Source organism: Hypanus sabinus, chromosome 19, assembly GCF_030144855.1.
Source record: "Hypanus sabinus isolate sHypSab1 chromosome 19, sHypSab1.hap1, whole genome shotgun sequence".
Taxonomy (NCBI): domain Eukaryota; kingdom Metazoa; phylum Chordata; class Chondrichthyes; order Myliobatiformes; family Dasyatidae; genus Hypanus; species Hypanus sabinus.
This window is the reverse complement of record NC_082724.1, coordinates 71,282,545-71,303,520: the sequence shown is the minus strand read 5'-3', so window position 1 is coordinate 71,303,520 and position 20,976 is coordinate 71,282,545. Positions and strand designations below refer to the sequence as shown.

General features: G+C 41.8%; 1 protein-coding gene across 1 annotated transcript in view; it reads left to right on the top strand.

Moving 5' to 3' along the window:
• Positions 1-20,976, top strand: part of LOC132377870 (inter-alpha-trypsin inhibitor heavy chain H3-like) — a 162,039-nt gene that overhangs the window by 62,265 nt on the left and 78,798 nt on the right. The window contains exons 13-14 of the mRNA XM_059944307.1: positions 12,902-13,041; positions 13,815-13,972. Of these exons, the coding sequence (XP_059800290.1) occupies positions 12,902-13,041; positions 13,815-13,972 (298 nt within the window). The remainder of the gene's footprint in view (positions 1-12,901; positions 13,042-13,814; positions 13,973-20,976) is intronic.

The following is a 20,976-nucleotide window of genomic DNA, read 5'->3' as shown; positions in this document are numbered from 1 at the left end:
AAACAGTGACCTACCTATATCCACTGGTACCTTTGTGAAGACATCATTGATCATAATGATGAAAAGTAACGGGCTAATCACACTACCCTGAGGTGTGCCATTTCCCACTATGTACTGTTTTGATCATTCTGATCCAATCCGAACTTGAATTTTTCTACCAAACAAAAAATCTTTAATCCAATTAAAAACTCTCCCCCCAACCCCCATCTTGTGCAGTTTAATTAATAATCCTTCCTTCCACATCATATCATAGGCTTTTTTGATGTCAAAAAACACCTGCAACTACTGATTCTTTATTTGCTTGGGCCTTTCTTATTTCAGTCTCTAACCTTCTCACTGAGTCCATGGAATTCCTTCCCTTTCTAAAACCACTCTGATAACTTGCCAGCATTCCTCTCTTCTCAAGATCATATGATAACCTTTCTGTTATCATCCTTTCCATTACCTTACATATACTTGATGTTAGTGCTATTGGCCTGTAGCTAGTGGGTTTTGATTGATCCTTGCCAGGTTTCCTTATTGGAATTGCTACTGCTTCTTTCCATGCACTTGGTAATCTTACCCCCTCCCACTCTGTTATAAAAATGCAGTAACTTCAAGAGCACTCCTTCTCCTAGAATTGTTAGCATAACATAGCAAATTAGATCTTTCCCTGGGGAGGTTGGTCTCGATCTCTTTATTGCTCTCACCATTTCTGCCAAAGTAAATGGATCACCAATTGTTTCTTTCCTCCTGTTTAACACACCTGGGTATTGACTTATTGTTCTTTCCCTTCTTCAGACAAATTTTCTGAACTGTGTATCTGTACAAACGACTTGGCCGTGATCTCAGCCTTATCCCTGCTGGAGACTGCTGTTTCCTCCTCAGATATTACTGGATACTCCCAATCCCTTCTATCTCCCCCCATCCTCTTAATCATTCCCCATACCTCTCCCACAGGCGTTGTTCTTCCTATTTTGTTGCAAAAACTCCTCCAACTTGCCCTTTTAGCTTGACGTATAGTTCTTCTCACCACTGCCTGTGCCTTCTTATATTGAATCAAATGTTGCATATTATGGTTTCTTTTAACTAGCCTGAATGCTTTATTTCTGTGTTTTTTTTTACAGCCTGACAACATTCCTCTGTCCACCATGGCACTATTTTTCTATTCATCCTATTTTTACTCCTGGGTATAGATCCTTCTGCTGCCATAATAATTGCTGAAGTCACCTGACTGTTTAATTCATCTATATCTCCAGAAATGTCAATCTTTGTCAATGCTTCTTCACTTAACTTCTGGAACTTACTCCAATCTGCTTTTCCAAACACCCACTTTGGGACTCCCCCACCTGGTCTTATTTCAACTCTTTCACCCACTGAACATGAAACTGGATAGTGATCACTGCCTACTGTTGAAGCAGTCCAAACTCCCCAGTTACTGATGCCAGCCAAGACATTAGACACTAACGTAATATCTAATACTGACTCAGTTCCTGTTGTTATGTTCCTCTACCATCATTCATACATACCAAATCCCTTTCTTCCATCAAATATTCAATCACCATTCCATTTGAATCTGTAATTGGATCCCCCCATATTGTGCTGTGAGCATTAAAATCTGCACACCACACTACTTTATGTCTATTTTGTCCTTGTATCCTTAGTAGGCTGTCCAAATCCAACCTCTTACATGGATTGTAGTAGTTAATTATAACCACTCTCTCCCCTCTCTCCCATATTTCCACCACGATGTATTCCTGATCGTCTCCTTTTTCCAGTACTCTATACGGTATACCTTGTTTGATTAACATAGCACAACCTCCTCCTCCCCCTAGATTTCTATCTTTCCTCATCATTGTATACCCATGTACGACAAAGTCTAAAGCTGGTTTCAACCAAGTTTCCTGAATACACACTACATCCGGTTTTACAACCATTTCCTTAATAAATTCCTTAAATTCCTGGCCATTTGGCCAGTAAACTCCTTGCATTCCATTGCAAAAGAATCACCATAATGAGTACTAACCAACCTACAACACTTCCTGGCTTGACTGATTCCTGGCTTCCTGGCTTCACTTCTTCCCATGTCAGTCCTACTAACCCTAAATGGTTTACTGCCGCTTTGACCACCAGCTGAATTTTGTCACTTTTTGACTTTACCTCTGCCGTACTATTAATGACTCCTGCAATGAATGTTACTAGAGCGTTTTTTTCCACATAAATCCTGTCATTTACTCTTCGCTGCATCTCTTGCATCCCTATTGCTCTCTGGTCATTAGGAGCATTATTCTGTTCTCTTGACATTCTTACAGCTTCTGCATAAGTGATCTTTCTTTTCACTCTTATTTCTTGAATTTTATTCTCCCATCTCATAACCTCACACCCACTATACGCCACATTATGAGCTCCTCCACAATTACAGCATTTTGGTTGCACTCCTGTTCCGCACTTTCCATATTCATGATCACCCCCACATCTAGCACATCTGCTCTGCCTTTTACAGTTTCTAGCTATGTGTCAAAACCTTTGACAATTATAGCACCTCAATGGCTTTGGCATATACACCCTTACTGGGTAACTCATGAAACCCAGGAACACTTTCCTTGGCACTCTTTCTTCTTCAAATTCAATCAATACTGTGTCACTTTCCTTTTAAATTCCCTCCTTTGTTGTTTTCAGTCTTAGAACTTTAATTACTTTTCCCCCTTTGATATTCCTCTTCAACTCTTCCATGCTTATACTCATTGGTACACCCATGATCACTCCTTTACAACCACCATTTCATGCTCCCACCCTCCCTGTGTATTCCACCTTGCATTTTCCTATCTCTTTTAGCTTGAGTGCTTTCTCAAGTTGTTCCTCATTCACACATCTTACCAATAGATTGCCATCATTAAGGACTTTTGCAAATACTATTTCCCCTATCTTATTTGCCAGAGTTGTTAGCACAAACAGGTTAATTTTCTTCATATGTCCTTGCACCTTCTCATTAAACCTAATTATGACAACACCTCCTCTCTGAACTTGTTCATCTTCCTCACTTTCAGAACTCTCTCCATTGTCATTTCTTATTCTTTTATTCCCTTTGTCTCAGTTTTCATTCATCCATCCCCTCACTATCTCCTTATTTCTCCCTTCACAATAATCCATTTCAGCTGCCTATCTCTGATCCCAAATCCATATTCCACTCCTTCTCCACGGCCCAGGCCCAAAGGTTTCTCCCACCACCTTGACTCAGTCCCAGATTCCCTTATATCCACCTGCCAGCTGATAGGTACCAGGTGCACCTTCTTAAGCCAAGATGATCCTATTTGGCTTAAGGGTGACAGGAGGGACAGCTGCAAGACCCGAAGTCTGGAGTACATGGACCGGATCAAGGTCTGGAATGCGGGCTCCAGACTGGACCATAGCACACTGGGGCTTTTCAGTCTTTAATCCTAAGCACTGTGTTGGAATTCAGTGCTGAGACAGAGACTGGTAACGTGAATGTGATAGAAGGGGTTGGTAAAGGGACTGAGGCTGTACTGTTGAATAAAATATTTTTGAAACGTGACTTAGTATCCGGACCAGTCATGATAGGGGTGCGGTCTGCACTCCCAAAACGCGATGTGGATGTCTTACTCGGGAATGACTTGGCGGGGGGGGGATGTGTTCCCAGCAGTTCAGCTCACAAGTAAGCCTGTAAGTGCTGAGGACCTGCCCATAGATTGTGAAGTTTATCCCACCTGCGCAGTAACCAGTAACTAACTTAGCTGAGATGAACCTTGATTTAGCTCAGACCTCTTTACTGTCCCTGTACCAACAGGATCACAAGGATAGTAAGGCTGAGGAGAATAAGGGGGATGAGGCAGATTTATTGTTGTTAAGAAAGGAATTTGTGGAGGAACAGAACAAAGGTGAAAAACAGATGTGGCAGCTGGGAGGTCCAGTGTTGGACACTGATGATTGAAAGAGCTTAAAAGAGCTGGTTGTAATCGAAGAATTTAAGAAGTGTGTTCCCGATGATGTAAGGGCATTCCGAGATGAAAAGGATGTCACTACCTTGAAGGAGTCTACTGGGTTAGCAGACGAGGTTGTTTTAACCCGCAAGATTGAGTTTACTGCGGATAGGAGTTGCCCAGAGAGTAGCTGGAAGGATCAGGGGAACCTGAAATTTGAGACTGGGACTGGTATTGAAAGCCTAGAAGAGGCAGCTGTCCCGTTTGTCTGTGTTCAGGTTGTTGAAGTACCTGTGGATTCACAGGTTACTGGACCTTGTGTTGAGACCTAGGAAAGGTCTGAGGTGTCTGACTTGGTTAAAAAGGAATGCAGTCCTTTTGTGTCAGATGGACTTGGTTCAGTGAGTAAGGGGTTAACCCTGGCATCAGTGGAAAGTAGGGCTTCTCAGTCACTTGTGTTAGAAGGTGTTCTAAAAGCTAGTGATGAGATGAAAGCTGGTGATGTGAATATTATTGAAGATATTGGGAAAAGTATTGTTCCTGGACTTTTGAGTAAAGTACTTGTGAAGTCTGGATTGACTTTGCTGAGAGAAACAGTTCTGTCAGATGCTGAGACAATGTAATTGCTGATTGTTTATCTAGATGTTAAATTTTGAAATTATACCTGTGTTATTCTGTTGATTGATGACCACCTATGTACTATATTTGGAGAGAAGCTGTTTTTTTAATCTGATCGCGGCAAAGAGGCTAGACTGCGCAGGTGCGTGACATAGCGTGCCTAAGGTTTAAAAGTAAGACCGCCATATACAGCGGCCATCGTCGGAGTGGACTTTGGCTCAGTCAGGCTTCGGTGAGAACAGGCAGAGGCGAAGTTTGAACGGGGCACAGCTGCGCAAGCCCGTGAAAGGCACCGGGAGAATTTAAATAGCGAGCAGAGGCTGGGTACAAGCTTCACTCCAAGTGAGATAAGGCCGCGTAAGCTCATTTCATTAATCTAATTAGTTTAGGAATAGGTAATGGAGGCAGCAGTTAGGGCAGTTGAGTGCTCTGTTTGCAGTATGTGGGAAGTAAGGGTGAGCACAATTGTCCCTGGTGACTACACCTGTAAAAGGTACATCCAGCTGCAGCTCCTGACAAACCGTGTTAGGGAAATGGAGCTGGAGCTGGATGAACTTCGGATCATTCGGGAGGCAGAGACAGAGGCAGAAATAAACAGGAGTTTCAGAGAGACAGTCACCCCTAAGAGTCAAGAGACAGGTAGTTGGGTGATCGTCAGGAGAGGGAAGGGGAATAGACAGGAAGAGCAGAGCACCCCTGTGGCTGTTCCAATCAATAATAAGTATACCGTTTTGGATACTGTTGGTGGGGACGACCTACCAGGGACAAGTTGCAGTGTTTGCATCTCTGGCACCGAGAATGGACCCTCAGCTCAGAAGGGAAGGAGGGAAAAGAGGAGAGCAGTAGTGATAGGGGATTCGATAGTTAGGGGGACAGATAAGAGGTTCTGTGGAAGAGATCGAGAATCCCGAATGGTCTGTTGCCTCTCTGGTGCCAGGGTCCGCAATATCTCGGATCGAGTTCTCAGTATTCTCAAGAGGGAGGGTGAGCAGCCGGATGTCGTGGTCCATGTAGGAACCAATGACATGGGTAGGAAGAGTGAGGAGGTCCTGAAAGGTGAGTTTAGGGATCTAGGTGCCAAGTTAAAGGACAGGACCTCCAGGACAGCAATCTCAGGATTGCTACCAGTGCCACGTGCAGGTGGATTTAGAAATAGTAAGATAGTGCAGATCAACATGTGGCTGAATACATGGTGTAGGAGGGAGGGCTTCAGATTTATAGATAATTGGGCAGTTCTCCAGGGAAGGTGGGACCTGTTCCAGTGGGACTGTTTACATCTGAACTGGAGGGGGACAAATATTCTTGCAGGTAGGTTTGCTAGAGAGGCTCCAGTGGATTTATATGGGGGGGGGGAGGGGAACCAGAGCGTAGAAACAGATGTATGGGAGAAGGAAGAGAAAGAAGACAGTAAAGTTCTTTGTACTGTTAGAGATAAACAAAGAGGAAGAGGTGGAGAATTTCTTAAATGCATTTATTTTAATGCTAGGAACATTGTAAGAAAGGTGGATGAGCTTAGAGCATGGATTGATACCTGGAAATATGATGTTGTAGCTATTAGTGAAACATGGTTGCAGGAGGGGTGTGATTGGCAACTAAATATTCCTGGATTTTGTTGCTTCAGGTGTGATAGAATCAGAGGGACAAGAGGGGGAGGTGTTGCATTGCTTGTCAGAGAAAATATTACAGCGGTGCTCTGGCAGGATAGATTAGAGGGCTCGTCTAGGGAGGCTATTTGTGTGGAATTGAGGAATGGGAAAGGTGCAGTAACACTTAGAGGGCTGTATTATAGACCACCTAATAGGGAGCAAGAATTGGAGGAGCAAATTTGCAAGGAGATAGCAGATATTTGTAATAAGCACAAGGTTGTTATTGTGGGAAATTTTAATTTTCCACACATAGACTGGGAAGCCCATACTGTGAAAGGGATGGATGGTTTGGAGTTTGTGAAATGTGTGCAGGATAGTTTTTTGCAGCAATACATAGAGGTACCGACTAGAGAAGGGGCAGTGTTGGATCTTCTGTTGGGGAATGAAATAGGTCAGGTGACGGAGGTATGTGTTGGGGAGCACTTTGGGTCCAGTGCTCACAATGCCATTAGTTCCAATATAATTATGGAGAAGGTTAGGTCTGGACCCAGGGTTGAGATTTTTGATTGGAGAAAGGCTAACTTTGAGGAGATGTGAAAGGATTTAGAAGGAGTGGATTGGGACAATTTGTTTTATGGGAAGGGTGTAATAGAGAAATGGCAGTCATTTAAAGATGAAATTTTGAGGGTACAGAACCTTTATGTTCCTGTTAGTTTGAAAGGAAAGGTTAAAGGTTTGAGAGAGCCATGGTTTTCAAGGGATATTGGAAACTTGGTTCGGAAAAAGAGAGAGATCTACAATAAATATAGGCAGCATGGAGTAAATGAGGTGCTCGAGGAATATAAAGAATGTAAAAAGAATCTTAAGAAAGAGATTAGAAAAGCTAAAAGAAGATGCAAGTTTGCTTTGGCAAGTAAGGTGAAAATAAATCCAAAGGGTTTCTACAGTTATATCAATAGCAAAAGGACAGTGAAGGATAAAATCAGAGAATCCCTTAGAGAATCAGATTGGAGCCGAAAGAGATGGGGAAGATTTTGAACAATTTCTTTTCTTCGGTATTCACTAAGGAGAAGGATATTGAATTGTGTAAGGTAAGGGAAACAAGTAGGGAAGTTATGGAAACTATGACAATTAAAGAGGAAGTACTGGCGCTTTTAAAGAATATAAAAGTGGATAAATCTCTGGATCCTGACAGGATATTCCCCAGGACCTTGAGGGAGGTTAGTGTAGAAATAGCAGGGGTTCTGACAGAAATATTTCAAATGTCATTAGAAACAGGGTTGGTGCCGGAGGATTGGTGTATTGCTCATGTGGTTCCATTGTTTAAAAAGGGTTCTAAGACTTAACCTAGGAATTATAGGCCTGTTAGTTTGATGTCAGTGGTGGGTAAATTAATGGAAAGTATTCTTAGAGATTCTCCCATTTTACATAATAAGCAGCCTATCAGAGAATGGTCTCAGGTTTAGCAGATTATTAGCTGAAACTCCTTGTGTCCACATTCAATTGCACTGATTAAGTTAGTCCAGAGTAAGAATCAGTTCATCAAACAGTTCACGGAACGGCCACCACAAGGACAGTCTCACAACATGGTTAGATCCATTCCCGTTCACTGATTGTCATTCTTTCTGGTTAACAATACTATCCTTTATAGTACAACCTTGTATAGTCCTTATAACCTAGCAATTATAGGACTGTTAGTTTGACGTCAGTAGTGAGTAAATTAATGGAAAGTATTCTCAGAGATGGTATATATAATTATCTGAATAGACAGGGTCTGATTAGGAACAGTCAGCATGGATTTGTGTGTGAAAGGTCCTGTTTGATAAAACTTATTGAACTTTTTGAAGAGGTTACGAGGAAGGTTGACAAGGGTAAAGCAGTGGATGTTGTCTATATGGACTTTGGTAAGGCCTTTGACAATGTTCCGCACGGAAGGTTAGTTAGGAAGATTCAATCGTTAGGTGTTAAAATTGAAGTAGTAAAATTGATTCAACAGTGGCTGGATGGGAGATGCCAGAGAGTAGTGGTGGATAACTGTTTGTCAGGTTGGAGGCCGGTGACTAGTGGTGCGCCTCAGAGATCTGTACTGGGTCCAATGTTGTTTGTCATATACATTAATGATCTAGATGATGGGGTGGTAAATTGGATTAATGAGTATGCAGATGATACTAAGGTAGGTGGCGTTGTGGATAATGAAGTAGGTTTTCAAAGTTTGCAGAGAGATTTAGGCCAGTTAGAAGAGTGGGCTGAGTGATGGCAGATGGAGTTTAATGCTGATAAGTGTGAGGTGCTACATTTTGGTAGGAATAATCCAAATAGGACGTACATGGTAAATGGTAGGGCATTGAAGAATGCAGTAGAACAGAGTGATCTAGGAATAATGGTGCAGAGTTCCCTGAAGGTGGAATCTCATGTGCATAGGGTGGTGAAGAAAGCTTTTGGTATGTTGGCCTTTATAAATCAGAGCATTGAGTATAGGAGTTGGGATGTAATGTTAAGATTGTACAAGGCATTGGTAAGGTTGAATTTGGAGTATTGTGTACAATTCTGGTCTCCAAATTATAGGAAAGATGTCAACAAAATAGAGAGAGTACAGAGAAGATTTATTAGAATTTTACGTGGGTTTCAGCACCTAAGTTACAGGGAAAGGTTGAACAAGTTAAGTCTTTATTCTTTGAAGCGTAGAAGGTTGAGGGGGGACTTGATAGAGGTATTTAAAATTATGAGGGGGATAGATACAGTTGACGTGGATAGGCTTTTTCCATTGAGAGTAGGAGAGATTCAAACAAGAGAACATGAGTTGAGACTTGGGGGAAAAAGTTTAAGGGTAAAGTGAGGGGGAATTTCTTTACTCAGAGAGTGGTAGCTGTGTGGAATGAGCTTCCAGTAGAAGTGGTAGAGGCAGGTTCAGTATTGTCATTTAAAGCAAAATTGGATAGGTATATGGACAGGAAAGGAATGGAGGGTTATGGGCTAAGTCCAGGTCAGTGGGACTAGGCGAGAGTAAGCGTTCAGCACGGACTAGAAAGGCTGAGATGGCCTGTTTCCTATTAGACTCTGTAATGTACATTCATTTTTAAATGTTTACCCCCCCCCACATAAAAATTTCCTATAAGGATGGGGGTGTGATGAGCAAACCAAGCTAAGATGGGGTCCAGAGTTGACCCCCCCTGTGAACTATGCTGCTAATGAGAGAGATGGAGAGAGCAGAAGTGGGGGAGGCATCCTGCGCAGAAAAGAGAGAGAGACTTGATTTAATATTATGGCTCCCTGGCTGATTGTTTACCTTTGCTCCAAGGACACTTTTGCCTGCTTGTTAGATTCTTGCAGAGACAGCAAGGTGGGACCGGCCTGATGGAGGGCCGGTGCCCTCCAGAGGGGAGATAAAAAGCGGGTCTGCAAAGACACAAGCAGACACACCAGGGGACACTGAAAGAGCGTTGTGCACCCACATGAAGGTGGGGGTTTGGAGGATCGATTTGGGGAATCGATCAGTTGCTCACAGTGTGAGAAGGGTGAGACCAGTGGGGACTTGTTTGTGTGTCCACCCTTGCCTGGGTGACAGGTCTACCACTGAAGAACAGTGGTATGGGGTCACAGTCAGTGACCATAACAGGACAGGAAGACAATGGAAGGTTCAACGGCAACTGCATCACCTCTCGCTCTCTCTCCCCAACATTACACCAGAACCACCTCAACCTAAACTGAACTCTTCACCATCGTAAGACTATCCATTTATCTCTAGACTTTGAAAGAGCTCGGTTTTGATTCCTATTTCCACACTTCTGTATATATCATTGCTAACCTGTTTCATATATTTGCATTTTATAGTACTGTATTACTTAGTCTACTAATAAACACTATTAGTTATAGTAATACCAGACTCCTACGTGTATTCCATTTCTGCTAGTTTGGTAACACAGGGTACGTGACAGAGGAATAAGCTTATTCAAGCATATAAGATCCCAATGGAACTTGACAGGGTGGATACTGGGATTTTTTCTCTGATGGGTGTGTCTCAAACAGGAGGGTAAGGGGTCAATTTAAAACAAAGCTAGGTAGAAATTTCTTCTCACAGTGGGTGGCAAAGCTCTGGAATAATCCACCCAGTGTGGCGGAGGCCAGATCATTAGAAGTGCTTAAAGTGAAGGTGGATAAATAGTTGATAAATCAGTGAACAGAGAGATACTGAAAAAAATACCGTAGAAGAGGCTGGCAAAGACCAACTAGGATCGTATTATATGGTGAGGCAGACCTACTGCCGCTCAGGTTGTCCTATGTTCTGTTTTTCCAGTGTTCCTGCAGTAGCTTCCCAATGATGCTTCTCCACTCTTATTATCTCCTTGTCCATAATCTCTTTCAATTGGTACCATAATGGGTTCTATTACTGCCATTTTACATTGGCAATCCATGTCCTTACTAGCATCCTAACCAAAATCTCCTAGCATCATGAAATAATGGAACACATTGAGCAACCAACTGATATGTGGTGCCAGGTGCAACACACTCCAAATGCTGGTCAGGTGGCATCCATGGAAATAAATAAACAGCCAATGTTTCAGGCCAAGACCCTTCATCAGGAAAGGAAGGGGGAAGATGTCAGAAAAAAAGGTGGGTGGTGGGGAAAGAGGATAGCCAGATGATGATAGGTGAAGCCAGGTGGGTGGGAAAGGTAAAGGGCTGGAAAGGGGGAATCGGATAGGACAGAAGAGTGGCGGAAAGGGAAAAATGACAGGCAGATGGGAAGAGGTAAGAGGCCAGAGTGGTGAATAGGAAAAGAAGGAAGGGGAAGGGGAAAATAATTTTACTAGAAGGTGAAATTAATGTCATGCCGTCAGGTTGGAGGCTACACTGATGGAATACAAGGTGTTGCTCCTCCAGCCTGAGAGTTGCCTTATCGTGACAAAAGAAGAAGCCATGGACTGACATGTCAGGATGGGAATGGGAATAGGAATTAAAGTGGTTGGCCACTGGAAAATTCTGCTTTAGGTGGATGGAGTGGTAGTGCTCAACAAAGCAGTCCCCCAATTTACTATGTGTTTCACCGATGTAGAGCAGGCTGCATCGGCAGCTGCTGCTGGCTTTTTGAAAGAGCTCCTCTATTAGTTCTTCTTTCCCTGGAGCTCAGGAAGCAACACATTTCCACACATTTTGCAATTCTCTTTTGAGTTATAATTATATCTGTTTCTAATATGTTTTCAGATCTTGAGAATGTAAACACTTTTCCTAATTTTTTTTGCGTATTGCTTTATATTAAAAATTTGATATGAGAAAGAATTTCTCTTCACTTATGGTCTGAAACTCTTCCAACATTTTGAAAAATGTAATCACATTTCCTTAATATTCCGTGCTCTAAAGAGGACAGCTCTTGTTTCTCTAGGCTCTGTGATATCTGAAATCTCAGATTCTTGGTATCTATCTTGTAAAGGCTGTCTGCTACTTTGCTCAAAAAGCAAAGAAGGTCCAATCTGGCAGTTTAGAAATAATATTGATATCAAGAGAAGTGGGAAACAGTAAAACAAAACAGAGGGTCTGGTCAGCAGGACAGGCAATATCTATGGGACAAAGGATAGAATTAAACATTTCAGACCTGTTGCCTTCTTCTAAACTGGAAATATGAAACAGTAAGCACATTTTAAGAAGCAGAGGTGGGTGAGAGGGGGAGGATTAAGGAGATCAGGTGATGGTGAGAACAAATGGGGAAGGCTGAAATGATAGAGATGGCACAAATACTGTTGACAGTCTCGAAGAAAAAGTGGTGAATGTTTGTCATTCATAGCTAACCCAACCCCAAGGAGTGTGAACAGAAAGAGGCAAGAGATGATAGGAAAGAGGGAAAAGCCAAGGCCAGAAAATAATGCTGGAATTGTCAGATGCAGAATGAAGCAGTTTCTGATGTACGGAGCACTGCTAAAATTTCTTGACAGCGCAGTAAGCAATCTATGGGAAGAAAAAAATGGAGTTGATGGTAATTCTGACACTAAAGGGAAAGGCTGGATTATATTACTGAGACGTCAGCTGCAATGTCACTAGACAGAAGATAAGAGCTGATCTTCAAAATTGCATTAGGCAAATGCGCTGACAGAAAATACTGTAATTTAACTTTTCTGCTAAAGATGTAGTTAGTTGCAAATATTGAGAGTATGTAATGGGACAAAGTGTAATTCTGTCTGTAATGTAACGAGCTGTAATTCTGTATGTAATTGAAAAAGTGTAATTCTGTATGTAATTGAACGAAGTGTAATTCTGTATGTAATTGAACAAAGGAATGAAAGGGTTATCATGTGAGGGACATTTGATGGTTCTGGGTCTGTACTCACTGGAATTCAGAAGGATGAGGAGCGATCTCTTTGAAACCTTTCAAATGTTGATAGGCCTAGCCAGAGTAGATGTGGAAAAGATGCTTCCCATGGTGAGAGAGTTTAAGACAAGAGGGCACAGCCTCAGGATAGAGGGGCACCCTTTCAAAACAGAGGTCAGGAGAAATTTCATTAGTGAAAGGGTGGTGAATTTGTGGAATTTGTTGCCACATGCAGCTGTGGAGGCCAGGTCTTTGGGTGTATTTAAGGCAGAGATTGATAGGTTCTTGATTGGTCATAGCATCAAAGGCGACAGAGAGAAGGCCAGGAAGTGGGGTTGAGGAGGAGATAAGAAAAGGATCAGCCATGGTGGAGCAAACTCGATGGGTCAGATGGCCTAATTCTGCTCCTATGTCTAATGGCAATTTATTTTCTCAATATTTGATTACAAGCTATAGCCTAACTCCTTATTTTCCTTCAGGGCAATGAAAAACTGACTTTAAAAGCTGACGTGAATATCTCAGAGGCTGAGAATATTATTCAACAACAGCAATACATTTTCGGTGACTTCACTGAGCGTCTATGGGCTTACCTGACCATACAACAACTCCTAGAGCAGCGGTAAAATAACAAGTTCTTTTTATCTGAGTACACATAGCCAAAAGCAATTTACCTCTCAATAAAAAACCTTATGACAACATGTTAGCTGAGGAACTGTATTCTAAAACAAAATCTGAAAACACGCACAATGTTCAGCTAACACAAACACACGAGATTCTACAGATGCTGAAAATCCAGAGTAATACATACAAAATGTTGGAGGAACTCAGCAGATCAGGCAGCATCTATGAAAAGGAACAAACAGTCAACATTTCAGGCCGAGACCCTTCATCAGGACTGCAAAGGAAGGGGGAACATACCAGAATAAAGTTGTGGGGGAAGTGGAAAGAGGACAAACTAGATGGTGATAGGTGAAGCCAAGTGGGTCAGGAAAGTAAAAAGCTGGAGAAGAAGGAATCTGATGGGGATGGAGCGTGGATCATGGGAGAAAGGGGAGGAGGGGCATCATGGAGAGGTAATAGGCAGATGAGGAGAAGAGGTAAGAGGCCAGAGTAGGGAATAGAAGAAGAGGGGAAAATAATAAATAAGAACAATGTTCAATTGTATTTAAAGGACAGATTAATAGTTTGGTTGTGAATGCTTCATTAACTCTAGCTTAACAGTCTCAGTCACTATTGCAAACTGGCCAATGATTATCATTAATTTTGTTGTCTGTTTGATTCTTTGTAGACAAAAAAAAAACATCAATTATCAAAAGTGGTTTCAGAAATGGTAGCAAATGTATTTATTGCATTGCATGTGTTACCAAATTAATTTCTACCAATTGTGTTCAGGATTTCTTCAAATAAGAACAAATCAAAAAAACTAACAGAGAGAATCCTGGAACTTTCACTGAAATACAGTTTTGTCACACCGCTAACAGCAATGGTTGTCACAAAACCAGAGGATGCAGGGAATGAAACACTTGTGGCTGACAAACCATCAGATAGTGGTAAGACTTGAATAAAACTACCTTCATCAGCAATTACTCTTTCCCTGGTTATATTATTTTAAAATGTTACATGTTGTATTGACACATAGATTTACTTGATTAGTTAATTGTCACAAAACTATTTTTTAAAGATTTCCATATCCATCTGATTGTACCCTTCCTACACCACCCCCAATGAAATAAAGTTCAAGAAATTCAAAACTTGACATTTAAAGACATTTTAAATTGAAGACATTTCATAATACCATCTATGGTAAGATTTGTACCTGAGAGGAGTACAAGTGTAAGGGGTGTAATGTCATGTAACAGAACAGTCACCCAAGCAAGCTTCATAGAATTGTAAACAATGTCTCTAGGATTGTAGGTACAGAGTGAGATGGGGACAAATCTATTTCATTTTTATTATTTATTCAGGAGATAACATACAGAACAGGCCCTTCCAGCCCATTGAGCTGTGCCCCCCAGCAGCCCATCTATTTAACCCTAGCCTAATCACTGGACAATTACAATGATCAATTATCCTATGAACCAGTCCGTTTTTGGACTCTGGGAGGAAACCGGAGACCCTGAAGGAAACCCACATGTTCATGGAAAGAGCATACAAATTTTGTTTCAGAGGACACCTGAACTGAACTCCAAACTCCGACACCCCAGGCTGTAATAGTGTTGAACTACTACACTACCAAGGCTCCCCTTTTTATTTGGGTGTAGATTTTCACAGTAGTCTCCACATATACCCAGTATAATTTTCCAAAGAGAGCGGGAAACTTAATCTAGCAGTTTCTGCTAAATAAGGTTACATTTGATTACGGTACGAAAACAAACTATGTGGTCCAAACAGTCCATGCAAACGTTTATGTCCTGTTCAAATCTCTTTCCATATTTCTTCATGCAAGTCTATCAGGACTTGTATGAAAAGCATACTCTTCACCACTGCTGAATCTGCAGGTAGAAGAGCAGCTGGACTGAGAAATGAGTTGACACAAAGTAGCTTGACGGTTTGTATGCTTCAATTGGAATATACAGTTTTTCAGAATCAGAATCAGGTTTATTATCAGTGGCATGTGATGTGAAATTTGTTAACTTAGCAGCAGCAGTTCAATGCAATACATAATCTAGCAGAGAGAAAAAATAATAATAAATAAAATAAAACATAATAATAATAAATAAACAAGTAAATCAATTATGTATATCAAGTGCTGGGCATTGTCACTCTGAGTCTTGGCTCAAATATGTTTTTTTTCCAGTGAATATGCTTCTTTGCTTACTATGTTGAATTTGCCACTTACTATTTTGAAGTTTGCTTGAATATTTTTCACCTTGGCTACAGAGGAATGCTGTGTCATTCAGCCGTATCTATGTATGGTTTGAATGATAATTAAATTTGATTAGATATGTTTTCATTCCCTTTCAGAAGTGATCTGGCCAGATAGACAACATGCGAGCAGAAGAGGAAAAGCAAGTAAGTTCTTTGAAACAAGTTTTAATCTTACCTTCAACGGAGACTACTAATCAAGGACAATATCACAGATGGACTCAGAGGGGACATAATGGGGCTTATCCAATGAGTCTATATAAGGATAGAGGTCAAAAGTAAGAAAGATGCAACCACTCTATCAATACAGAAAATAGATTTCAGTGCAGATAACTGTGAGCCAATCCATTTTGTAAAGTCAAACCAGCATACTAGGAATGGCTGGACACTAAGGAGTGTAATGGAGCAGAGGAACCTGAGAGTACAAGAACATAAACACAAGAGATTCTGTAGATGCTAGAAATCATGATCAATAAACATGAAATACTGAAGGAACTGAGCAGGTTAGCCAACATCTGTGGAAGAAAATAAAGACTCGAGTTTTTAGGCCTCGAGCCTTCATCAGGACATTGTTTTTCTCCATAGATGCTGCCTGACCTGCTGGCTTCCTTCAACACTTTGTGTGCATTGCTCTGGATTTCCAGCATCTGGAGAATCTCTTGTACCGAAGGAAAGTGTTACTTAACAAGAACTAAGTAAGCTTAAAAGTAATAGGGAAATGGGACTAATGGAAATTCCAAGCTAGAAGTGCAACTAAATTTCATTCACCGAGTAAGTTAATTATATCTTCTCCAAACTAAGATCCTCAATCATTTTTACTTGATTTTGTGAAAATAATACGTCTTTAACTGAGCTAGTAATCATTACCATCCGACTGCTAGCTCCACTCATAAACACAAGAGGTTCTGCAGATACTAGAAATTCTTCCAGAGCAGCAGACACAAAATGCAGGTCACACAACAGCTATGGAGATGACTAAACTCTTGATGTTCAGGCCAAGATCTTTCATCAGGACTAGAAAGGAAAGGGAAGTCGCCAGAATAAAAAGATTAGGGGAGGGAGAAGAGGACTAGCTAAAAGCTGATAGCTGAAGCCAGGTGGGTGGGAAAAGGAAAAAGGCAAAGGGCCGGAGAAGAAATAATCTAATGGGAAAGGAGAATGGATCATGGGAGAAAGGTGAAGAAGGAGGGGCACCAGGGGGTAGGCGATAGCCACATGAGAAGACGTAGCAATAGGTTACAGTAGGGAATTAAAATAGAGGGATGGGGGAGGGAAAAATCTCTGGAAGGAAAAAACAATATTCATGCCATCAGGTTTGAGGCTACCCAGATGGAATATAAGGTTTTTCTCCTCCACCCTGAGAATGGCTTCATTGTGATAAAAGAGGAGGCCATGAACCTACATGTCAGAATGGGAATGAGGATAAGAATTAAAATGGTTGGCCACTGGAAAATTCCACTCTTGGTGGATGGAGTGTGCAATCTGGTCCCCCAGCTTGCGCTGAGTTTCACCAATGTAGAAGAGGCTGCACTGGAAGCACTGATTACATGGGGCGACCCCAACAGATTTGCAGACGAAGTGTTGCCACACCTGGAAGGACTGTTTAGGATCCTGAATAAAGGTAAGGGAGGAGGCAAATGAGCAAGTGTAGTGTTTTGGTTGCTTGCCAGAAGAGAGGTTAATGGGGAGGGATAAGGAGATCATGGAGGGAATAATCTCTGTGTGGGGGGGGGGGGTGGAGACAGGTAAAGATGTGTTTGACGGTAGGTTCCGTTATGTGTTTGAGCAGAAGTTCCAGAGAATGATATGTTGAATGAGGAGGCTCAAGGGGTGGTAGATGAGGACAAGAGGAACAGGAAGATGGGGTGACTGTGGATGTCTGGGAAATGGAGGAGATGCAGGTGAGGGCAGCATCAATGGTGGAGAAAGGGAAACTACGTTCTTTGAAGAAGGAAGACACCTCTGATGTCCTGGAATGGAAAGCCTCATCCTGGGAGCAGATGTGGTAGTGATGAAGGAACTGAAAAAAGGAATATCATTTTTACAGGAGACAGAATGGAATGATGTATAGTCAAGATAGCCATGGGTATCAGTAGGTTTATAAAATATGCCGAGAGATAGCTTGTCTCCAGAGATGGAGACAGAGAGATTGAGAAAGAGGGGGAGGGGGAGGGGGTGGCATCAGAAATGAACCATGTGAATTTAGGGGCAGGGCGCAAGTTGGAGGCAAAGTCGATAAAAGAGATGAGCTCAGCATGAGTGGATGAAGCAGCACCAATGCAGCCATCAAGGCTTGGAGCATGAACTGTTCCACATAGCCAGCAAAAAAGCAGGCATAGCTGAGGCCCATACAGGTGACCATGGCTACCTCTTGTGTCTGGAGAAAGTGGGAGGAGCTGAAGAAGAATTTGTTCGGGGTAAGGTCCAGTTCTGCCAGATGGAGGAGGGTGGTGATGGAGGGGAATTGGTCAGGTATTTTGTTGAGAAAAAAGTGGAGAGCTTTAAGGCCTTCTTGATGGGGAATAGAGATGTATAGGGACTGGACATCCATGGTGAAAATGAGGCAGCCAGAGTCAGGGAACTGAAACCTAGTGAGGAAATCAAGAGGTTATGAAGTGTCTCAGATGCAGCTGGGCAGGCAGGAGGAGAGAATGGAGTTGTGGCATGCAGATATGAGTTTAGTCAGTCAGGAGCAGGCAGAAACAATGGATTTCCCTGGACAGTCAAGGTCTTGGGTAGGAAGTAGAAACAAGCATTGGATGGGAGTTATTTCTCTCCATAGATGCTGCCTGACCTGAGTCCCTCCAGCATTCTGTGTGTGTTGTACATACAAGCACTGTGCATTGGAAGTGACATCATAGATAGACGAAGTGGTTAAAAAAATGGTGTTTAGCACACTAGGCTTTATCAACTAGATCATTATGTTGCTGTTGTATCAATTGTTGGTGAGGCCGCAACATGTGTTTGCAGTTTTGGTCACCCTGTTATAGGAAAGATGTAGTTAAAGTGGAAAGAGTGCAGAAAAGACTTACAAGGATGTTGCCACACCTAGAGGGCCTAAGTTATAGAGAGAGGTTCTCCAGATTATTTCTTTATTCTTCCCAACAAAGGAGAATGTCAAAGGACCTTATACAAATGTTTAAAATTATCAGAGGCTACAGCAAGATAGCACAACCTCAGGATAGAAGGATAGAACAGAGATTAGGAGGAATTTCTTTAGCTTGAGGATGATGAATCTTTGGAACTCAATGCCGCAGATGGCCATGGAGGCCAAATCATTAAAGCAAAGGTTAAAGCAAACTTAAAGCAAAGGTTGATAAGTTCTTGATTACTAAGGGTGTCAAAGATTACAGGGAAGGCAGGAGAATGGGGTTGAGATGGAAAATATATTAACCAAGATTGAATGGTGAAGCAGACTCGATGGGCTAAATGGCCTAATTCTGCTCCTATCTCTTACGGTGTTATATGGGCAGAGTAATGACAGATGGAGTTTAATCTGGGAAAGAGTAAGGTATTGCACTTCAGGAAGTCAAATGTAAGGAGGAAATATATCATGATAGTAAGACTCTTACTTTCTTTTTCAATCTTTTTATTGAGTTTCATATACAAAAGAAAATAAAAATATAACATAACATAATATTGAATAGGTTATAAATACACTAGGCTTGAAGTTAAATTAGTAATAAGATATCAATATCTTATTGAGATATCAGCAAAGAACATCATAAGATAATCAATCAAACCTGTATTAATTGTATAGGAAAAAGGATAATCACAAAAAGAGAGAAAAAAAATACAAGAAAGTAAGACTCTTAACAGCACTGATACACAGAGTAGCCTCTGGGTCCTTGTCCATAACTCCGACAGTGGCTACTCAAGTATATTGGGTGTTAAAGGAGGCAGATGGCATGCTTCACTTCATTAATTGGGAAACTGAGTATAACAGTAAGAAAGTCAAGTTGCAGCTATATAAAACTTAGGTTAAGCACGCTCCATTAAAGAAAGGACATTGAAGCTTCCAAAAGGTTACAGAAGTAGTTTACCAAGGTGCTGCTTGGATTAGATGGTGTGGGCTGTAAGGAGATATTGGATAAATTTTGGCAATTTCTTTTCCACCACCGAGCACTCAAGCGTGCAGCAAAGCATCAATAAAGACACAGACTTGCAGTACCCCAAAGACTACTCGTTCACCAGGTAATTTGACATACCACGGGCTCTCCCTCTCTCCCTAATAAGGGACAAAGAGGTGTCCCTGTTTCACAGCGAGAGGGGAGACATAACAAACAACTTGCAGATTTACGATGTTAAAAGTCTGTTGCGTCACTTTTTCCAAGCTCTGCGCCCAAAGAACTCTGATCTCTGGGAACACAGCCAGCAGCCAGCTGCTTTCGATCTTCCATGTACTCCCACAACACAGCAATTTCCTGTGGAGGCACTGATCTCGAGTCCGTCCGCCTCCAGTGCCACGAAATCCCAGAATCCTGAAGGTGCACTAGTCTTCTAGGCCGCATCCTTGGAATATCAGATAGCATCCAGTCATGAGACACCAAGAGCAGGTCCCATTCCCGCGAAGAACAGAAGTCAGCATATAACTCCAAGTCAGGGTCTTCAGAAGAACCCTGAAGGGGAAAATGAGAGATATTAAAGATCGAAATAGAGCTGCTTCCAAAGATGCAAGCAAAGGAGTCACTGCTAGGCGCCATTGTCCTCCTAAGGGAATTGTGGGCCGAAGGGCCTGTTCCTGTGCTGTATTGTTTTATATTCTATGTTCTAGAGGCCAAACGATGCCATGAAATTTTCTTAGCATGTAGAGTTAAAGAGAATGTCAAGGCATTTTATTTCAGGAACAAGAGGATAACTGGGGAGATAATAAGAGGGAAATTATGCTTAGAGTCAGAGGATGTGGACAAAGTACTAACTGACAACTTTGCATCAGTATTCAACAAGGAGAAGGGAATGGTTGACAGTGTGAACTACATGGAGCATGCTAATCTGTAAGAGTATTTTGAGATCGTGGTTCTGGGTTTCTTGAAGACCATTAAGGTGGATAAATCTCAATATCCTCACTGGCAACAGGTGAGGTCCAGGAAGACTGGGGTGTAGTCAATGTTGGTGCTCTGTCCAAGAAGGGACAAAACAATAAACCAGGAAGTTATTGGCTGGTGAGCCTTACATCATGTGGTAGGGAGGCTATAGAGAAAATCTTCAGGATTGAATTTACATGCATTTAGAAAAGTGTGACTTCATTAGGGACAATCAGCATTGAATTAGGTAGACCATAAAGGTTATTAATGAGGGTAGAGCAGTAGATATGGTTTACATGGAACAGTAAGCATAGAACATTAGAACTGAGTGCAGGTCCTTCTGCCAACATTTTAACCTACTCCAAGATCAGTGTAGCCCTTCCTTCCTACCATGCTCTTCACTGTGCTGTCATCCATATATCTATTTAATAGTCCTTAATGTATCTGGCTCTACCCTGGCAGTTGTCGTGGTTTCTTGAAATAACCAGGAGACGCAGAAGATTCTTCGAAAAGTTTAAGCCTTTATTTGCAAACAAAAGCTGAGACAATTAATGAGCGTTTCACTAATTGTCCGCCGAGCCCTGGTTCACAGTATTCTTTATAGTAATTTTTTATCTTAGTTTCATTGGCATATACTTGTTCTAGTGCCTTGACTGGTTCTCACA